The sequence below is a fragment of the Mustelus asterias genome, chromosome 13 (assembly GCF_964213995.1).
Source record: "Mustelus asterias chromosome 13, sMusAst1.hap1.1, whole genome shotgun sequence".
Lineage (NCBI taxonomy): Eukaryota > Metazoa > Chordata > Chondrichthyes > Carcharhiniformes > Triakidae > Mustelus > Mustelus asterias.
The window spans coordinates 79,804,508-79,820,624 of record NC_135813.1 but is presented as its reverse complement, the minus strand read 5'-3'; the positions used below and the strand labels follow the sequence as shown (position 1 = coordinate 79,820,624).

General features: G+C 46.6%; 1 protein-coding gene across 1 annotated transcript in view; it reads right to left on the bottom strand.

Moving 5' to 3' along the window:
- Window positions 1-16,117, bottom strand: part of LOC144502286 (scavenger receptor class B member 1-like) — a 55,453-nt gene that overhangs the window by 25,711 nt on the left and 13,625 nt on the right. Inside the window, exons 4-8 of the mRNA XM_078226100.1 lie at window positions 15,209-15,412; window positions 9,066-9,161; window positions 7,710-7,825; window positions 2,945-3,111; window positions 1,743-1,861 (exon numbers count right to left, since the gene is read on the bottom strand). Coding sequence (XP_078082226.1) covers window positions 1,743-1,861; window positions 2,945-3,111; window positions 7,710-7,825; window positions 9,066-9,161; window positions 15,209-15,412 — 702 coding nt within the window. The remainder of the gene's footprint in view (window positions 1-1,742; window positions 1,862-2,944; window positions 3,112-7,709; window positions 7,826-9,065; window positions 9,162-15,208; window positions 15,413-16,117) is intronic.

The following is a 16,117-nucleotide window of genomic DNA, read 5'->3' as shown; positions in this document are numbered from 1 at the left end:
TATAGAACAGTGGAGCGCAGGAACAGGCCCTTTGGCCCATGATGTTGTGCCAAATATCTATCAGGTTGAGAGTTTCTTTTGACAGTGATCTTGAATGGAATTTTGGGCACTCAGTTGGCTCTTGGCATGGGCTATCTCCCTGCCTAATGAACAGGTTATAATCAGAGGGGGCTTGATAATTAATAGGATGGGGCATATCGACCTTGTGTTTAATCAATCTATTGGAGTTCTTTGAAGAAGTGAAATTGGATAGCAGGGAACTGAAGGTTGGACTGTACTTAGATTTTTAGAGGTATTTGTTAAGGTGCCACATCTGCCTCCCATCCATTGACTCTGTCTACACTTCCCGCTGCCTCGGCAAAGCAGGCAGCATAATTAAGTACCCCACGCACCCCGGACATTCCCTCTTCCACCTTCTTCCTTCGAGCAAAAAGATACAAAAGTCTGAGGCCACGTACCAACCAACTCAAGAACAGCTTCTTCCCTGCTGCTGTCAGGCTTTTGAATGGACTTACCTGGCATTAAGTTGATCTTTCTCTACACCCTAGCTATGACTGTAACACTACATTCTGCACTCTCTCATTTCCTTCTCTATGAACAGTATGCTTTGTCTGTGTAGCACGCAAGAAACAATACTTTTCACTGTATGTTAATACATTTGACAATAAATCAAATCAAATCAAAACATCAAAGCTTGATGCAGCAAATAAAAGCCCGTGGTGTAAGGGGTAACAAATTGACATGGGTAAAGGATTGGCTAGCTAACAGGATACGGAGAGTAGGCATAAATGGGTCATTTTCTGCTAGGCAGGATGTAACGAGTGGCATTTTCTGCTTTTATCCAATTTCCAGCATCCACAGTATTTTACTTTTGTTGAGATATTGGGAAACGGTAAAGATTCTCATTCAGCAGTTTAGAGAAAACACAACTCATTTATTTGCAGGTGGAAACTCTACGGAAGCTCAGAGCCTGGCGGCTGCAACCAGCTCCCGAGATGACTCTGAGTACAGGGGCCCCTGAGTACCCCACCCTGCTCCCTGATTGGTTCCCCCAGTCATGTGACCCTTCCCCTGAAGATTGCTCTTTAAGAGACAATGGCCTCAGTGAAAGTTGACAAATCGGTCACTGATATTGGCTGCTGAAGCAAATCACTTTGCAGAGTGGCTGATGCAGGAAAGAATATAAATCGAGGGGAACATGGAGATTAGAAACTTGCCCCATTGTTACAGTCGGATTAGAAGTGACTGAGTAAGTGGAGAAGTTGTATTTGGAGGAGTTTATCAAATCCCTATATAAGGAATTGACTTTATCCTGGGGATTGCCCTGGCTGCTTCTAGAATGTCCGCCTCGCCAGCCGGTGGAAGTGGGAGAAACTGAGATGCTGCAGGAGGAACATTCTAGATAGTTTCCGGACTGTGCACTTGACCAGATCTCAGACACATAAAATTAGCTTGGAAAAAGCAATGCAGATATTGGGTAACTCAACACTGTGTTTAAAAACCTCAGCAAAAAGCAGGAAGATAAAGAGATTGACATGGAACCATTTCTCTGGTGGAAATGTAACGGGCTGGGATTGAGCTGAGAGAGACTGAGGCTGAATCAGAACAAACATGTGTGTGTTCCTTGGCCCTCTTTGTGAATCACAGACTCATTCTTGAGATGTCAGATGTTGTGAGGTTGTCAGTTAGTTTTGCTAGTTTTGCTAGTTTTTGGTTGGTTTGTCAGTGAAGACCGTACTTACAGGATGGATGTCAATGAAAAGTGCATGGTTTTTCTCATTGGGATGTAACCCATTAATTGCCTTCTGTAGGACTGGATCAGCGTTGTAGAAGTGCGGGTGAGAGATGAAGATTTGAGCATCTGAAGATGAAAGATTCATAGTTAACATCCCATAAACATTCCAGCCAAGCCAACACAAACGATAGCGTCTGGACCAGCCAGCTATGGGCAAAGGCAGCTGTTTATGACACCTAGTCCCCAAGATGGTGCTAAAGACCCCCCTGCTCCAAGACACAATGGGTGGGATTCTCTGGCTGTTCACGCCAGTGGGATTCTCTGCTCCCGCTGCAGTGAGCAGAGATTTGACTGAGTGCCGAATTCTCCGTCCTTGCTTGCAGGGGCAGCGGGGAGCGAATGTTGGAGAATTCCAGCCTGTGTGTGTCAGGGAGGGAGGGGCCTGTTAGCTGAATAGCTCAAATCACCCTGTCACTGACTACAACTTGTGCTGCCCGAATCCCTGGAATTATACAGCTTTTGAATTTGACCTTCAGTCACTATTTAACCTCCAAAGAGCAGCAGGACTCCAGGCAAGCAGCCTGTCTCTCTGTCTGCCATCTTACCATCTAACAGGTACCAACAGGAACACTTCTGTCCCAGTTTAAATTGCCTGACCCTTCCCTACTCTGTGAACGACTCCTGCGTCTATGCGTTCAATTCCTTTCTGTGTGCTTTCTCCCATCCTGGAAGTCCTCATTTCTGGAAAGATGCATCACCCTGCAACAGTCAGCCTGCAACCCTCCAAAGGGAAACGCAATTGAACTTTTGATTCTGGACTCTGGACTCACGGGAAATCCTAACTTTTACTTTTGTCCTGGTCTCGACCTGAACCCACACTTTATTATATCAGAGTAATAGGATGGATGCTGCGAAATAAGCCAATCCCTTACTTTATCTGATCTCGAGTGTGCTGTGGGGTCATTAATTTAAGGGTTGTGGAAATACATAAAAAGGGAAATCAGAAATCAAAAGCACTTTTCTGTCTGTGAGTGGATGGTGGGAGGGGAAATCAGGGTTACTTCAATCAACTCCCCTCCTGTCCATAACTAATTATTGCTTCAACATTAACATCATCGCAGCTGAGGAGAAGTTGAGGTATTAATTGGATTTCTTGTATCCATTTGGTTTTCCGTTTTAACTGTGCGTAAACCAGATTTATATACTCACTGTATCTGCACGTGCTGACGTTCAGCACTCCGGACTGTCTGCATGGACAGAAGCCTTCATTGGGGGGATACACTGTCCCATTCGCAAACATCGTCTTTGGAGCAATGTATCGGTAAGAAGGTAGCCCATAAGTCCAGCCTGACTCTTGGTAAACCAACTCCAATGACCTGTTCAAATTTAAAAGTTAAACTCTGTAAGTATAAATCTTGCTGCCTATTTTGTAATTGCAGAGTGAATAATTAACCAGTGTGTAAGGGCCTGTTCACCGAAAAGTACATTTTCTTTTATCCATTCATGGGGTGTGGGCGTCTTTGGCTGGGTCACCATTTGTTGCCTATCCCTGGGGGCATATAAGAGTTAACCGCATTGCTGTGGGTCGGGTGTCACATGGAGGCCAGACCAGCTAAAGACAGCAGATTTCCTTCCCTAAAGGACATTAGTGAACCAGATTGTTTGAAGGCAAGTAGTGGGGGTGTGGGGATGGCCTTGGCGGGATGTTAGTCTTCATCAATGACACCAGATGGGTTTTCCTGAGAATCGACAATGGTTTCATGGTCACTAATAGACTTGTAATTCCAGATTTTACTGAATTCAAATTTCACCATCTGCCGTGGTGGGATTCGAACCCGGGTCCCCAGAGCATTACCCTGGGTCTCTGGATTACCAGTCCAGCAACAATACCACTTCAGCACTTCCTCCCTGATGTGTGTAATATTTGTTAGTGTTATATAGTCCAAAGGCCGTCAAAGTGACCCTCACTCAACAAATTACACAATATGTCAAATCTAGTTCAATCTGGCAACATCTGTGGAAAACGAAACAGAGAAATCAGGAGTGAAATTGGACAGCCCCGGGTATCGGGTGCAAGGATCAGAATGGACAATAAAACCAGACCCAATTCAAGTGTTGCAGCAAACTTTGTACTCCCACATGAGAACAAAGAACAAAGAAAAGTACAGCACAGGAACAGGCCCTTCGGCCCTCCAAGCCTGTGCTGAACTAAAGTGCCCTTACTAGGTCTATATCCCTCTATTCCCTCCCTATTGATACCCATCCAGATAACTCTTACTCCTGCTTATTTTCAGAATTGTGGTGTACAGCCCAGATCTAAACATTGGATATGATTGGCTGCTGCACAGTGTAACAGGGGCCCATGTTTGTGTGAGGCCTGCACCAATTAAATCACTGAAACAACTATATGATGACATCAACAAGTTCCATCCCACCATCAGACTCACCATGGACTACTCCCCGGAATCGGTTGCATTCTTGGACACACGCATCTCCATCAAGGACGGTCACCTCAGCACTTCACTGTACCGCAAGCCCACGGATAACCTCACAATGCTTCACTTCTCCAGCTTCCACCCTAAACACGTTAAAGAAGCCATCCCCTATGGACAACCCCTCCGTATACACAGGATCTGCTCAGATGAGGAGGAAATCAACAGACACCTACAGACGCTGAAAGATGCCCTCGTAAGATATGGCCCTCAATCATCGATCGACAGTTCCGACGCTCCACAGCGAAAAACTGCACCAACCTCCTCAGAAGACAAACACAGGACATGGCGGCAGAATACCCTTTGTCATCCAGTACTTCCCCGGAGCAGAGAAGCTATGACATCTTCTCCGGAGCCTTCAACATGTCATTGATGAAGACGAACATCTCGCCAAGGCCATCCCCACACCCCGACTACTTGCCTTCAAACAACCGCATAACCTCAAACAGACCATTGTCCGCAGCAAACTACCCAGCCTTCAGGAGAACAGTGACTATGACACCACACAACCCTGCCACAGCAACCTCTGCAAGACGTGCCGGATCATCATCTCACGTGAGAACACCATCCACCAGGTACACGGTACATACTCTTGCAACTCGGCCAACGTTGTCTACCTGATACGCTGCAGGAAAGGATGTCCCGAGGATTGGGGAGACCATGCAGACGCTACGACAACAGACGAATGAACACCGCTCGACACTCACCAGGCAGGAGTGTTCTCTTGCTGTTGGGGAACACTTCAGCAGTCACGGGCATTCGGCCTCTGATCTTCGGGTAAGCATTCTCCAAGGCGGCCTTCACGACACACGACAGCGCAGAGTCGCTGAGCAGAGACAGGTAGCCAAGTTCCGCACACATGAGGCGGCCTCAACCAGGACCTTGGGTTCATGTCACACTATCTGTAACCCCCACAACTTGCCTGGGCTTGCAAAATCTCACTGGCTGTCCTGGCTGGAGACAATACACATTTCTTTAACCTGTGCTTAACGCTCTCTCCACTCACATTGTCTGTACCTTTACGACTTGATTACAAAGAACAAAGAACAAAGAACAATACAGCACAGGAACAGGCCCTTCGGCCCTCCAAGCCCGCGCCGCTCCCCGGTCCAGGATTGAATCCTGAATCCAGGATCCCCGCCCAATTTTCCAGCCTATCTACATACCAATATCCTATCCACCGAGCTGTCCCTCACAGCTATGATGCTTTGTTCATTACAACCTATTAACTCACCCCCACCCCCCCATTCCAGACCATGTGATCTCCAGGGAGAGGCGAAAACCCAGAGTGAAAAACCCCAGGGCCAATATGGGGAAAGAAAATCTGGGAAATTCCTCTCCGACCCCCTGAGGCGATCGAAACGAGTCCAGGAGATCACAATGGCCCTGATCGGGAAATGCTTCCCAACCCTAGTCATTTCCACTTCCACGAACACCGTATGAATTCCCTGCCCCCGAGACAGGTTCCCAACTATCCGCAGTCTCGCTCTGTACTGGCACCAGCAAGATTACCTGTAAAGACTCGCATTCCAACCATTATCTTGTAAATTGAGTTTGTATCTATATATGCCCTGTTTGTGAACAGAACTCCCACTCACCTGACGAAGGGGCAGCGCTCCGAAAGCTAGTGGTTTGTGCTACCAAATAAACCTGTTGGACTTTAACCTGGTGTTGTGAGACTTCTTACTGTTCACCAATTAAATTTATCCTGCCATACTCCAACCATTTAAAGGTGAGGTAGATTCAAGTGGGGGCAGAGCTGCCATTGGCTGGACAATATTGGGAGAGCGACAACAAGTTACACAGCAGCCAATCGGTTCCAAGCTGCCCTCGGTCTGCGAGCGGTGTGAAGGGTCTGGGTGTAAATGCTGCAGGAGGTTTAACATCACCACATGGGCGGTCAGCTCAGTGACTGCATCCTTACATTCCAAATCTGACCAACTACCCCTCTACCCTCACCCACTGCTGCATTCTCCAGTAGAGGCGATGGCCCAGTGGTATTATCACTTGACAATTAATCCAAAAACTCAGCTAATCTTCTGGGGACCCGGGTTCGAATCCCGCCACGGCAGACGGTGGAATTTGAATTCAATAAAAAATATCTGGAATTAAGAATCTACTGATGACCAGGAAACCATCGTCGATTGACGGAAAAACCCATCAGGTTCACTAATGTCCTTTGAGGACGGAAATCATAGAAATCATAGAAACCCTACAGTGCAGAAGGAGGCCATTCAGCCCATCGAGTCTGCACCGACCACAATCCCACCCAGACCCTACTCCCACATATTTACCCGCTAATCCCTCTAACCTACGCATTTTAGGATTCTAAGGGGCAATTTTTAACCTGGCCAATCAACCTAACCCGCACATCTTTGGACTGTGGGAGGAAACCGGAGCACCCGGAGGAAACCCACGCAGACACGAGGAGAATGTGCAAACTCCACACAGACAGTGACCCGAGCCGGGGATCGAACCCGGGACCCTGGAGCTGTGAAGCAGCAGTGCTAACCACTGCGCTACCGTGCCGCCCTCTTAACGAAATCTGCCATCTTAACCTGGTCTGGCCTACATGTGATTCCAGACCAATAGCAATGTGGTTGGCTCTCAGCTGCCCTCTGAAATGGCCTAGGAAGCCACTCAATTTCAAGGGGATGGGCAACTATTGCTGGCCAGCCAATGACGTCCATCGCTCAACTATTAATAACTTCCAACCTCACCTTCGTAGCCTCAGACATTTGAACAGCCTCATGCCACTTAGCCAGCTATTCAACTGGGCAAACATACCATCCTAACACATTGCACCACACTTCCTAGGAAAAGGTGTCCCATGAGAAGCGGCAGCAAAACAGTAGGGAGAGGCTCGTCAGCTTGTGCTGATTCCCAGGGAGAAGACAATTCCAGGGTGACTGCTTCCTCACATTCTCACAGTTTAAATGCCTTTTACTTCATCCCGATGACTAAATTGTAGCATTTTCCATATTCCTGATGTCAGATGGAAGGGTTTATATATCCATGTTTTTTTACACAATGGGGTCACGTTTCCAATCTTTGGGATTGTTCTAGAATCCCGGGATTTGAGGAATGATGAAAGAAATGTATCCACTATCTCCATAGCGACCACATCGAGGGAATTAATCAACTTTTAATGTCATTGATTTCTACAGAATTCTCTTTTACTGATGTTAATTTCTTCTGGTTTTTCATTCTCATTCGACACTTGATTCTCCAATATTTCCAGAATGTGTTTCTGTTTTCTACTATGAAGTATTTAGGATTGTGACGAATGTTTGGAGACACACATCCCACAATGTCCTCATTCAACATTGCTCTGGCAATGGATAACTCCAGCTAAAACTCCCACTCCCTCGCTCACTTTCCGTGCCTGCCCCAAATCACCCTCTTTACATTATAATTTATTACCTTTTACCAAACGTTACAACCATTCCTCACGAATCTTTGTAGATTATCTTGATTCATACCTACAAGCATCGGGGCTAAAGAACTTCAACGAGTCAGATGGATCCATGAAGGGTGGCCACATTTCGCCCGCTGTCCCATTCAGCATGTTGCACTGTTCAGAATGCCAGAAGTTCACCTGGAATATCAGAATTGCATTGAGAACTGTGAACAGTTTTAGTCCACTTATCAAAGGAAAGATATCCGGGCATTGGAGACAGTCCAGAGAAGGTTCGCTCGGTCGATGCCGGGTAGGTAGGGATTTTCTGATGGGGAGAGGGTGAGTAGGTTGGGCCTGCACTCATTGGAGTTTAGAGAAATGAGAGATGCCCAGATTGAGACATATCGGATTCTCAGGAGGCTCGAAAGGGTAGATGCTGAGAGGTTGTTTCCCCTTGTGGGAGAGTCTAGGACCTAAGGGCATCATCTCAGAGCAAGGGGGTTCACCCATTGAAGACAGAGATGAGGAGGAATTTTTTCCCTCAGAGGGGATGGCAGGGTCATTGAGTAAGTCCAAGGCTGAGACAGACAGATTTTTACTCAGTAAGAGAATCGAGGGTTAGGGGGATAAGGTGGGAAAGTGGAGTTGAGGATTATCACGTCAGTTCAGTCATGATTTCATTGAATGGCAGAGCAGAATTGATGGACCGAATGGCCACACTTGGAATATAGTGTTCAATTCTGGTCGCCACACTACCAGAAGGATGTGGAGGCTTTGGAGAGGGTACAGAAAAGATTTACCAGGATGTTGCCTGGTATGAAGGGTATTAGTTATGAGGAGAGGTTGGAGAAACTTGGTTTGTTCTCATTGGAACGACGGAAGTTGAGGGGAGACCTGACAGAAGTTGACAAGATTATGAGAGGCATGGACAGAGTGGATAGTCAGAAGCTTTTTCCCAGGGTGGAAGAGTCAATTACTAGGGGGCACAGGTTTAAGGTGCGAGGGGCAAGGTTTAAAGGAGATGTACGAGGCAGATTTTTCACACAGAGAGTGGTGGGTGCCTGGAACTCGTTGCCGGGGGAGGTAGTGGAAGCAGATACGGTAGTGACTTTTAAGGGGCGTCTGGACAAATACATGAATAGGATGGGAATAGAGGGATACGGTCCCCGGAAGTGTTGGGGTTTTTAGTTCAGTTGGGCAGTATGGTCGGTGCAGACTTGGAGGGCCGAAAATCCTGTTCCTGTGCTGTAATTTTCTTTGTTCTTTGTTCTGCCCCTATAATAACTCCCATTTCCTATATAGCTTTCAGTTGTGGTGTTTGATCAATATTATCACTCAGAAACAAGGCAATGCAGAAAGCTGAAAGAGGCCTGGGCCCTTGCTCCACTCTGTTGCTATGATGTACTCTTTACCCATTGTTCAGTATGCAGGAACTAACCTTTCTCAGACCATTCCAGGTGTTAATTTTATGCACTTTATTAATGTCATCAACTCCTGTATTAATTGTGAATAATCCAGTATCTGTGTTGTTCAGCTGTAACAGAATCAGAGAACGGGCTTTTAGAGACCAGTTACTCCTCACACAAAGAAACAGTTTCAATCGACACAGGCAGAGGAACCTACAGATCCGGAAAGTTAATCAGATCCTGAAAGGAAATTAGAACAAATGACTAATTTCCACATGGCTTTTCCCACCTTCTGACACCTTTATAACTTTTCCAGAAGCTGATTGGAGCTGGGTTAATCAATGTTGCAATTTCCTGTTTATAATGTTCAGGGATGTCTGCTCACTTCCTGCCCCATGGGATCGTGGGCTGGAGGAGTTTCCATTGCACTGTGGCTGGCAGAGTCCAGCACTTTGAACCAAGCAGATAATGACAGGCAGAGTGTTTGGGAACTGTGTCAGAATGACCTCTCGAACCAGGCACACAAACCAGAACCACTCAGTGACACAGGGACAGATACTGACCGGTTGACCTTCTGTGGAGAGTCACGTTATAGGAGGCAGTGACCAAAGAACAACATCCAAATTGTGCATAATCCTCACCGCCATTAATGTTCTTTTACAATAATGGATGTGAGAGAACTTGGGGAAATAAATAGTGATGTCTTGAGGAGTGTACATATTACAGAGAAGGAGATGCTGGAAGTCTTAAAGCGCATCAAGGTAGATAAATCTGCAGGACCTGATGAGGTATATTCCAGGACGTTGTGGGAGGCTAGGGAGGAAATTGCGGGTCCCTGAGCCGAGATATTTGAATCATCAATAGTCACGGGTGAGGTGCCTGAAGATTGGAGAGTGGCAAATGTTGTTCCTTTGTTTAAAAAGGGCTGCAAGGAAAAGCCTGGGAACTACAGGCCAGTTAGCCTCACATCTGTGGTGGGTAAATTGTTGGAAGGTATTTTGAGAGACAGGATCTACAGGCATTTAGAGACGCAAGGACTGATTAGGGACAGTCAGCATGGCTTTGTGAGTGGAAAATCATGTCTCACAAATTTGATTATGTTTTTTGAAGGGGTAACCAAGAAGGTAGGTGAGGGCAGTGCAGTTGATGTTGTCTACATGGACTTTAGCAAGGCCTTTGACAAGGTACCGCATGGTAGGTTGTTGCATAAAGTTAAATCTCATGGGATCCAGGGTGAGGTATCTAAATGGATACAAAATTGGCTTCTTGACAGAAGCCAGAGGGTGGTTGTAGAGAGTTGTTTTTCAAACTGGAGACCTGTGACTAGCGGTGTGCCTCAGGGATCAGTGCTGGGTCCACTATTATTTGTCATTTATATTAAGGATTTGGATGAGAATATAGGGGGCATGGTTAGTAAGTTTGCAGATGACACCAAGATTGGTGGCATAGTGGACAGTGAAGAAAGTTATCTCCAATTGCAAGGGGATCTTGACCAATTGGGTCAGTGGGCTGACGAATGGCAGATGGAGTTTAATTTAGACAAATGCGAGATGATGCATTTTGGTAGATTGAACCAGGGCAGGACTTACTCAGTTAATGGGAGGGCATTGGAGAGAGTTACAGAACAAAGAGATCTAGGGATACATGTTCATAGCTCCTTGAAAGTGGAGTCACAGGTGCACAGAGTGGTGAAGAAGACATTTGGCATGCTTGGTTTCATCGGTCAGAACATTGAATACAGTAGTTGGGGCGTCTTGTTAAAGTTGTACAAGACATTGGTAAGGCCACACTTGGAATACTGTGTGCAATTCTGGTCACCCTATTATAGAAAGGATATTATTAAACTAGAAAGAGTGCAGAAAAGATTTACTAGGATGCTCCCAGGACTTGATGGATTGAGTTATAAGGAGAGGCTGAATAGACTGGGACTTCTTTCTCTGGAGCGTAGGAGGTTGAGGGGTGATCTTATAGAGGTCAATAAAATAATGAGGGGCATCGACAAGGTAGATAGTCAATATCTTTTCCCAAAGGTAGGGGAGTCTAAAACTAGAGGGCATAGGTTTAAGGTGAGAGGGGAGAGATACAAAAGTGTCCAGAGGGGCAGTTATTTCACACAGAGGGTGGTGAGTGTCTGGAACAAGCTGCCAGAGGTAGTTGTAGAGGCGGGTACAATTTTACCTTTTAAAAAGCATTTAGATAGCTACATGGGTACGATGGGTACAGAGGGATATGGGCCAAATGCAGGTAATTGGAATTAGCTTCGGGGTTTTAAAAAAAAAGGGTGGCATGGACAAGTTGGGCCGAAGGGCCTGTTTCCATGCTGTAAACCTCTATGACCTCTATGACTCTGATAATGCGTTGCTGTCTTCTTGACTTGCACTAGAAAATACAGTCCAAAGCTGTGCAGATTAGGTGGATTGGCCATCTTAAATTGCCCCTTAGTGTCCCAAGATATATAGGTAAGGGGGATTAGCGGGGTAATTATGCGGGGTTATGGGGATAAGGCCTGGGTGGGATGTTCTTTCGGAGAGTTGGTGCAGACCTGATGGGACAAATGGCCTCCTTCTCACTGTAGGGATTCTATGAACCCATTTCCCCAACATACGGCATCAAGGATCCAAGGGTTTTGGGGGACTCATCTGACCAATTTATTCATGAGGTGTCGGTGACGCTGGCCAGGCCAGCATTTATTGGCCATTCCTAATTGTCCTTGGGAAGGTGGTGGTGAGCTGCCTCTTGAACCGCTGCAGTCAATGGGGTGTAGGTACATCCTCAGTGCTGTTAGGAAGGGAGTTCCGGAATTGTGACCCAGTGACAGTGAAGGAACGGTGACATATTTCGAAGTCAGGATGGTGAGTGGTTTGGAAGGTGCTTTAAGGGCGAGGATTAAGCATCGCCCCTCTAAGGGCCAAGGTTTTGGAGGGTCATGTGACCCTTTCGACCAATTAGGTAAGAGTGGGCCCTTCCCGTCAGTCTGGAGACTGCGGTTGATGTAATCTGTAGCCTCTTTCTCACTCACTGTATATAGTTACCCCTGTTAATAAGTATTTCTTTAACAGCCTCCGCTGCCCAAACCTATAAGATGATGAGGAGCTTGACTTCTCCAGATGCCCCGACACTAAAGTCTTCAAAGAACTCAGAGAAATAATGAAAGGGCCCTCGGTGACTATGCTGAGATATAAGACCCCCCCGAGGAGCTAATGGCAGCTTACATGGCGAGGTTAAGGCAAATGTCTGAACATTATGAATTTGGGTCTGCCCTCAATGAGATGTTGAGCTACTGGCTAGTGTGTGGGGTGAATAATACAGCCACACTGAAGGAACTGACAGCAGAAACAGAAATACCCCGAAAGAGGCTTCAGAAAAAGGCATAATGGGACTTCAAAGTGTGCAAGCTGCTGAGGTCCACCAGGATTGGAGGAAATTGCTGATGTCAATTGCACCAGGGATGTGGGCAGAGAGTTTAACGAACAAAGTACAGAACCAGAGAGAGTGCAGGGACAGAGGAGATTCGGTCTACAAACCAAGAACTGTGAAGAATATGATTCGTGTGGGGGAGCCCACCCCCAGGAGGAGCGATACCCTTCAGAGATACCAGGAGGTATATTGAGAAGAACTAGGCAAAATACAAGGCTTAAAAACCCAAGTTTATAGAAATCCAACAGATACAACAACATTTTACAGAGTAAGACCTGTGCCCTATTCGCTGCGTGAGAAGATGGAGACTCAACTTAGACAGTTAGAGGCTTTGGTCATGATCAAGCCTATGCAGTTGGCAGCTCCCATTGTGCCGGTTGTTATGCCAGATACGACCGTATGACTATGTGGTGATTATAGTGGTGATGGCAAAATTCTGTACATGAGGTAGATAGTCAACATATTTTCCCAAAGATAGGGGGGTCTAAAGCTGGAGGGCATAGGTTTAAGGTGAGAGGGGAGAGATACAAAAGGGTCCAGAGGGGCAATTTTTTCACACAGGGGGTGGTGAGTGTCTGGAACAAGCTGCCAGAGGTAGTAGTAGAGGCGGGCACAATTTTATCTTTTAAAAAGCATTTAGACAGTTACATGGGTACGATGGGTATAGAATCATAGAAACCCTACAGTGCAGAAGGAGGCCATTCGGCCCATCGAGTCTGCACCGACCACAATCCCACCCAGGCCCTACCCCCACACATTTTACCCGCTAATCCCTCTAACCTACGCATCCCAGGACTCTAAGGGACAATTATTAACCTGGCCAATCAACCTAACCCGCACATCTTTGGACTGTGGGAGGAAACCGGAGCACCCGGAGGAAACCCACGCAGACACGAGGAGAATGTGCAAACTCCACACAGACAGTGACCCGAGCCGGGAATCGAACCCGGGACCCTGGAGCTGTGAAGCAGCAGTGCTAACCACTGTGCTACCGTGCTACCGTGGGCCAAATGCGGGCAATTGGGACAAGCTTAGTGGTAAAAACTGAGCAGCATGGACAAGTTGGGCCGAAGGGCCTGTTTCAATGCTGTAAACCTCTAGGACTCTATTAGACAGGTATCCTATACCTAAATAGAAGTTAGACCTCCAAGCTAGCTGGAGGCCTAACTTACTAAATTAGACGTGAGTCACGTGTAGCAGTAGCTGGAATGGGACGATGCATCCAGGGAGCTTGTCACCATTATCACGTGTACCAGTGTGTGGACCTATAGCAGTCCATCAGGCTGCCACTCGGAGTCTCATCGTCTTGTGCAATCCTTCAGTGCACAGTGGGAGCCGGTTCAGGATTTATCTCAGGTATCTGTTTACTCGGATGATGTGCTAATCACAGGAGCCACAGAAGAGGAATACCTCACCAACCTCGAGGCGGTTTTAAAAGGGTGCCGGGAAGGTTGAGTAAGATTAGAGAGAGGAATGCACCCTTAAGGCAAATGCGGTGACATATTTGGGGTTTAGAGTGGATGCACAGCGATTGCACCCGATGGAATTTCCTTATCCCAACCCCCCTTTCTCGATCTGTGAGTTTGCCTTTCCTTCATCAGGTAGGGGTCAGCAAAGCCAACGGGCCTTTCTAACTTCAAGTAAGGATTTTGTGATATTTGTCCTAATTCTCCAGTTTGTTCGTCTTTTCAAACGTTTGAGAATTAGTTCACAACATGCAAGTCACGACTGGCAGCTTCTGTGGCTGAGGTATTTGTCAATAGCTTTAATTTATGTGACAGAACAGCTCCAATTCCACAAGAAGCAAAAAAAAGCTCGATGTGTCTGTGCATAAATCAGTGAAGTTGGCGAGAGCAGTTAATAAACCGGATAGTACCCCGGGCTTTATTAATCGGCGTTGGAGAAAGTGCAGGAAAACATCACCAGAATGGAATGGTTCCAGGGATGAGGAACTGAATTTTGACGCTAGATTTGAAACTTGGGAAAGGCTGAGAGGAGATTTGACCGACATGTTCAAAATGATGAGGGGGCTGGGCAGAATAGGTAGAGAGAGGCTGTTCCCATTGGTGGAGGAATCAACAATGAGAGGGCACGGATGTGAGTTGGGAGAGGCGGGAGGATGGCACTCGGTGAGTTGTGCATTCAGAGAGGCAGAGCAGACATGATGGGCCAAATGGCCTTCTTCTGCACTGTAAAAATTCTATGATTGTGTGAACAAGAGATTCTCTCTTGTTGGAGATGAAACTCCCAGTTCATGGTGTTCAGTTACTTATTTTCTTTCATGGGATCCGGGCGAACTGAGTGCCTCGCTTGGCCATCAGGGGGCTCTGGAGTCACATGTAGGCTAGACCAGGTAAGGACGGCAGATTTCCCAAGCAGATAGGTTTCTACGACAATCAACAATGGTTCCAAGGTCATGATTAGACTTTTAATTCTAGATTTTTATTGAATTAAAACTCCACCATCTGCCGTGGTGGGATTGGCTGCCATGGGCTTACTCAGGGCACAGGCAGGAAGATGGTTGGATCACCAGCTGCCACAACCTGGGCACGAGGGAGCCATGGGATTCCGCTAGTCACATCTGGGTCTCCTTGATAGAGACTGATGCCTGTGATTAGTCGGTATTGTTGTCTGATACGATTAGGAAGATGGATTCTGTTCACTCTCCAGCTCACAAATCCTCTCTTCTGTTTTGCTCCTTTTAGTAAAGTTTGAAAGTTGTGAACTCTTCCTATTGGATCCTGTAAGTAATACTCACATCAGCAAACAAACCATACTTGTCCTTGAATGGGAGGAGGTTTGGGAAAAGCTTTTTAAGGAAGGTAATGAACTTGTCCTCATAACCCCACATGATCTCGCCGACAGTCTTTCTGAAGAAAGCAGTTTGATTAAAGTTCTTCATTGCGGCATTGAATATGATTTTGAACGATGGATGGAAACGCTCGGCCAGGATTGCTGCGCCCTAGTGTCAAAACAAACAGACGTGACTTCATCTAGACTCACGAGACGCGGCATTCGAACAGAAGTGCAAGAGTTTAAGAAAGCATTGCACTTCCATGTTAGGAGTGAATACATATCATTTTTATTTATTTACGGGATGTGGGCGCTGCTGGCTGGCCAGCATTTATTGCCCATCCCTAGTTGCATTTGAGAGTCAACCACATTGCTGTGGCTCTGGAGTCACATGTAGGCCAGACCAGGTAAGGATGGCAGATTTCCTTCCCTACTGAACCAGATGGGTTTTTCCGACAATCGACAATGGTTTCATGGTCATCAATAGATTCTTAATACCAGATTTTTATTGAATTTAAATTTCATCATTTGCCGTGGAGGGATTTGAACCCAGGTCCCTAGATTCTGCTCTCTGGATTACCAATCCAGTGACAGTACCTCTAGGCCATTGCCTCACTGCATCAGGTATTGGAAATAAAGTGGCACTCTGCAGCTCTTCACCCAGAATTTCAGGTGGGCTGTTCTGGCTCCCGGTCTATTTGATGCTGCGTGAAATTGGGCCTCGATGCAGAATAGTTTGCACCTGTTTCCCCGGAGATAAAGATGGGGAAGTGAAGGAATTGAGGAAAATAGTTACAGAGAGTGGGAGTGGGAGGTGAAGAGGACTCCAGAGGCAGCAAAGGAAGCTGGGATACTGCAATGGCAGCATGTGTAA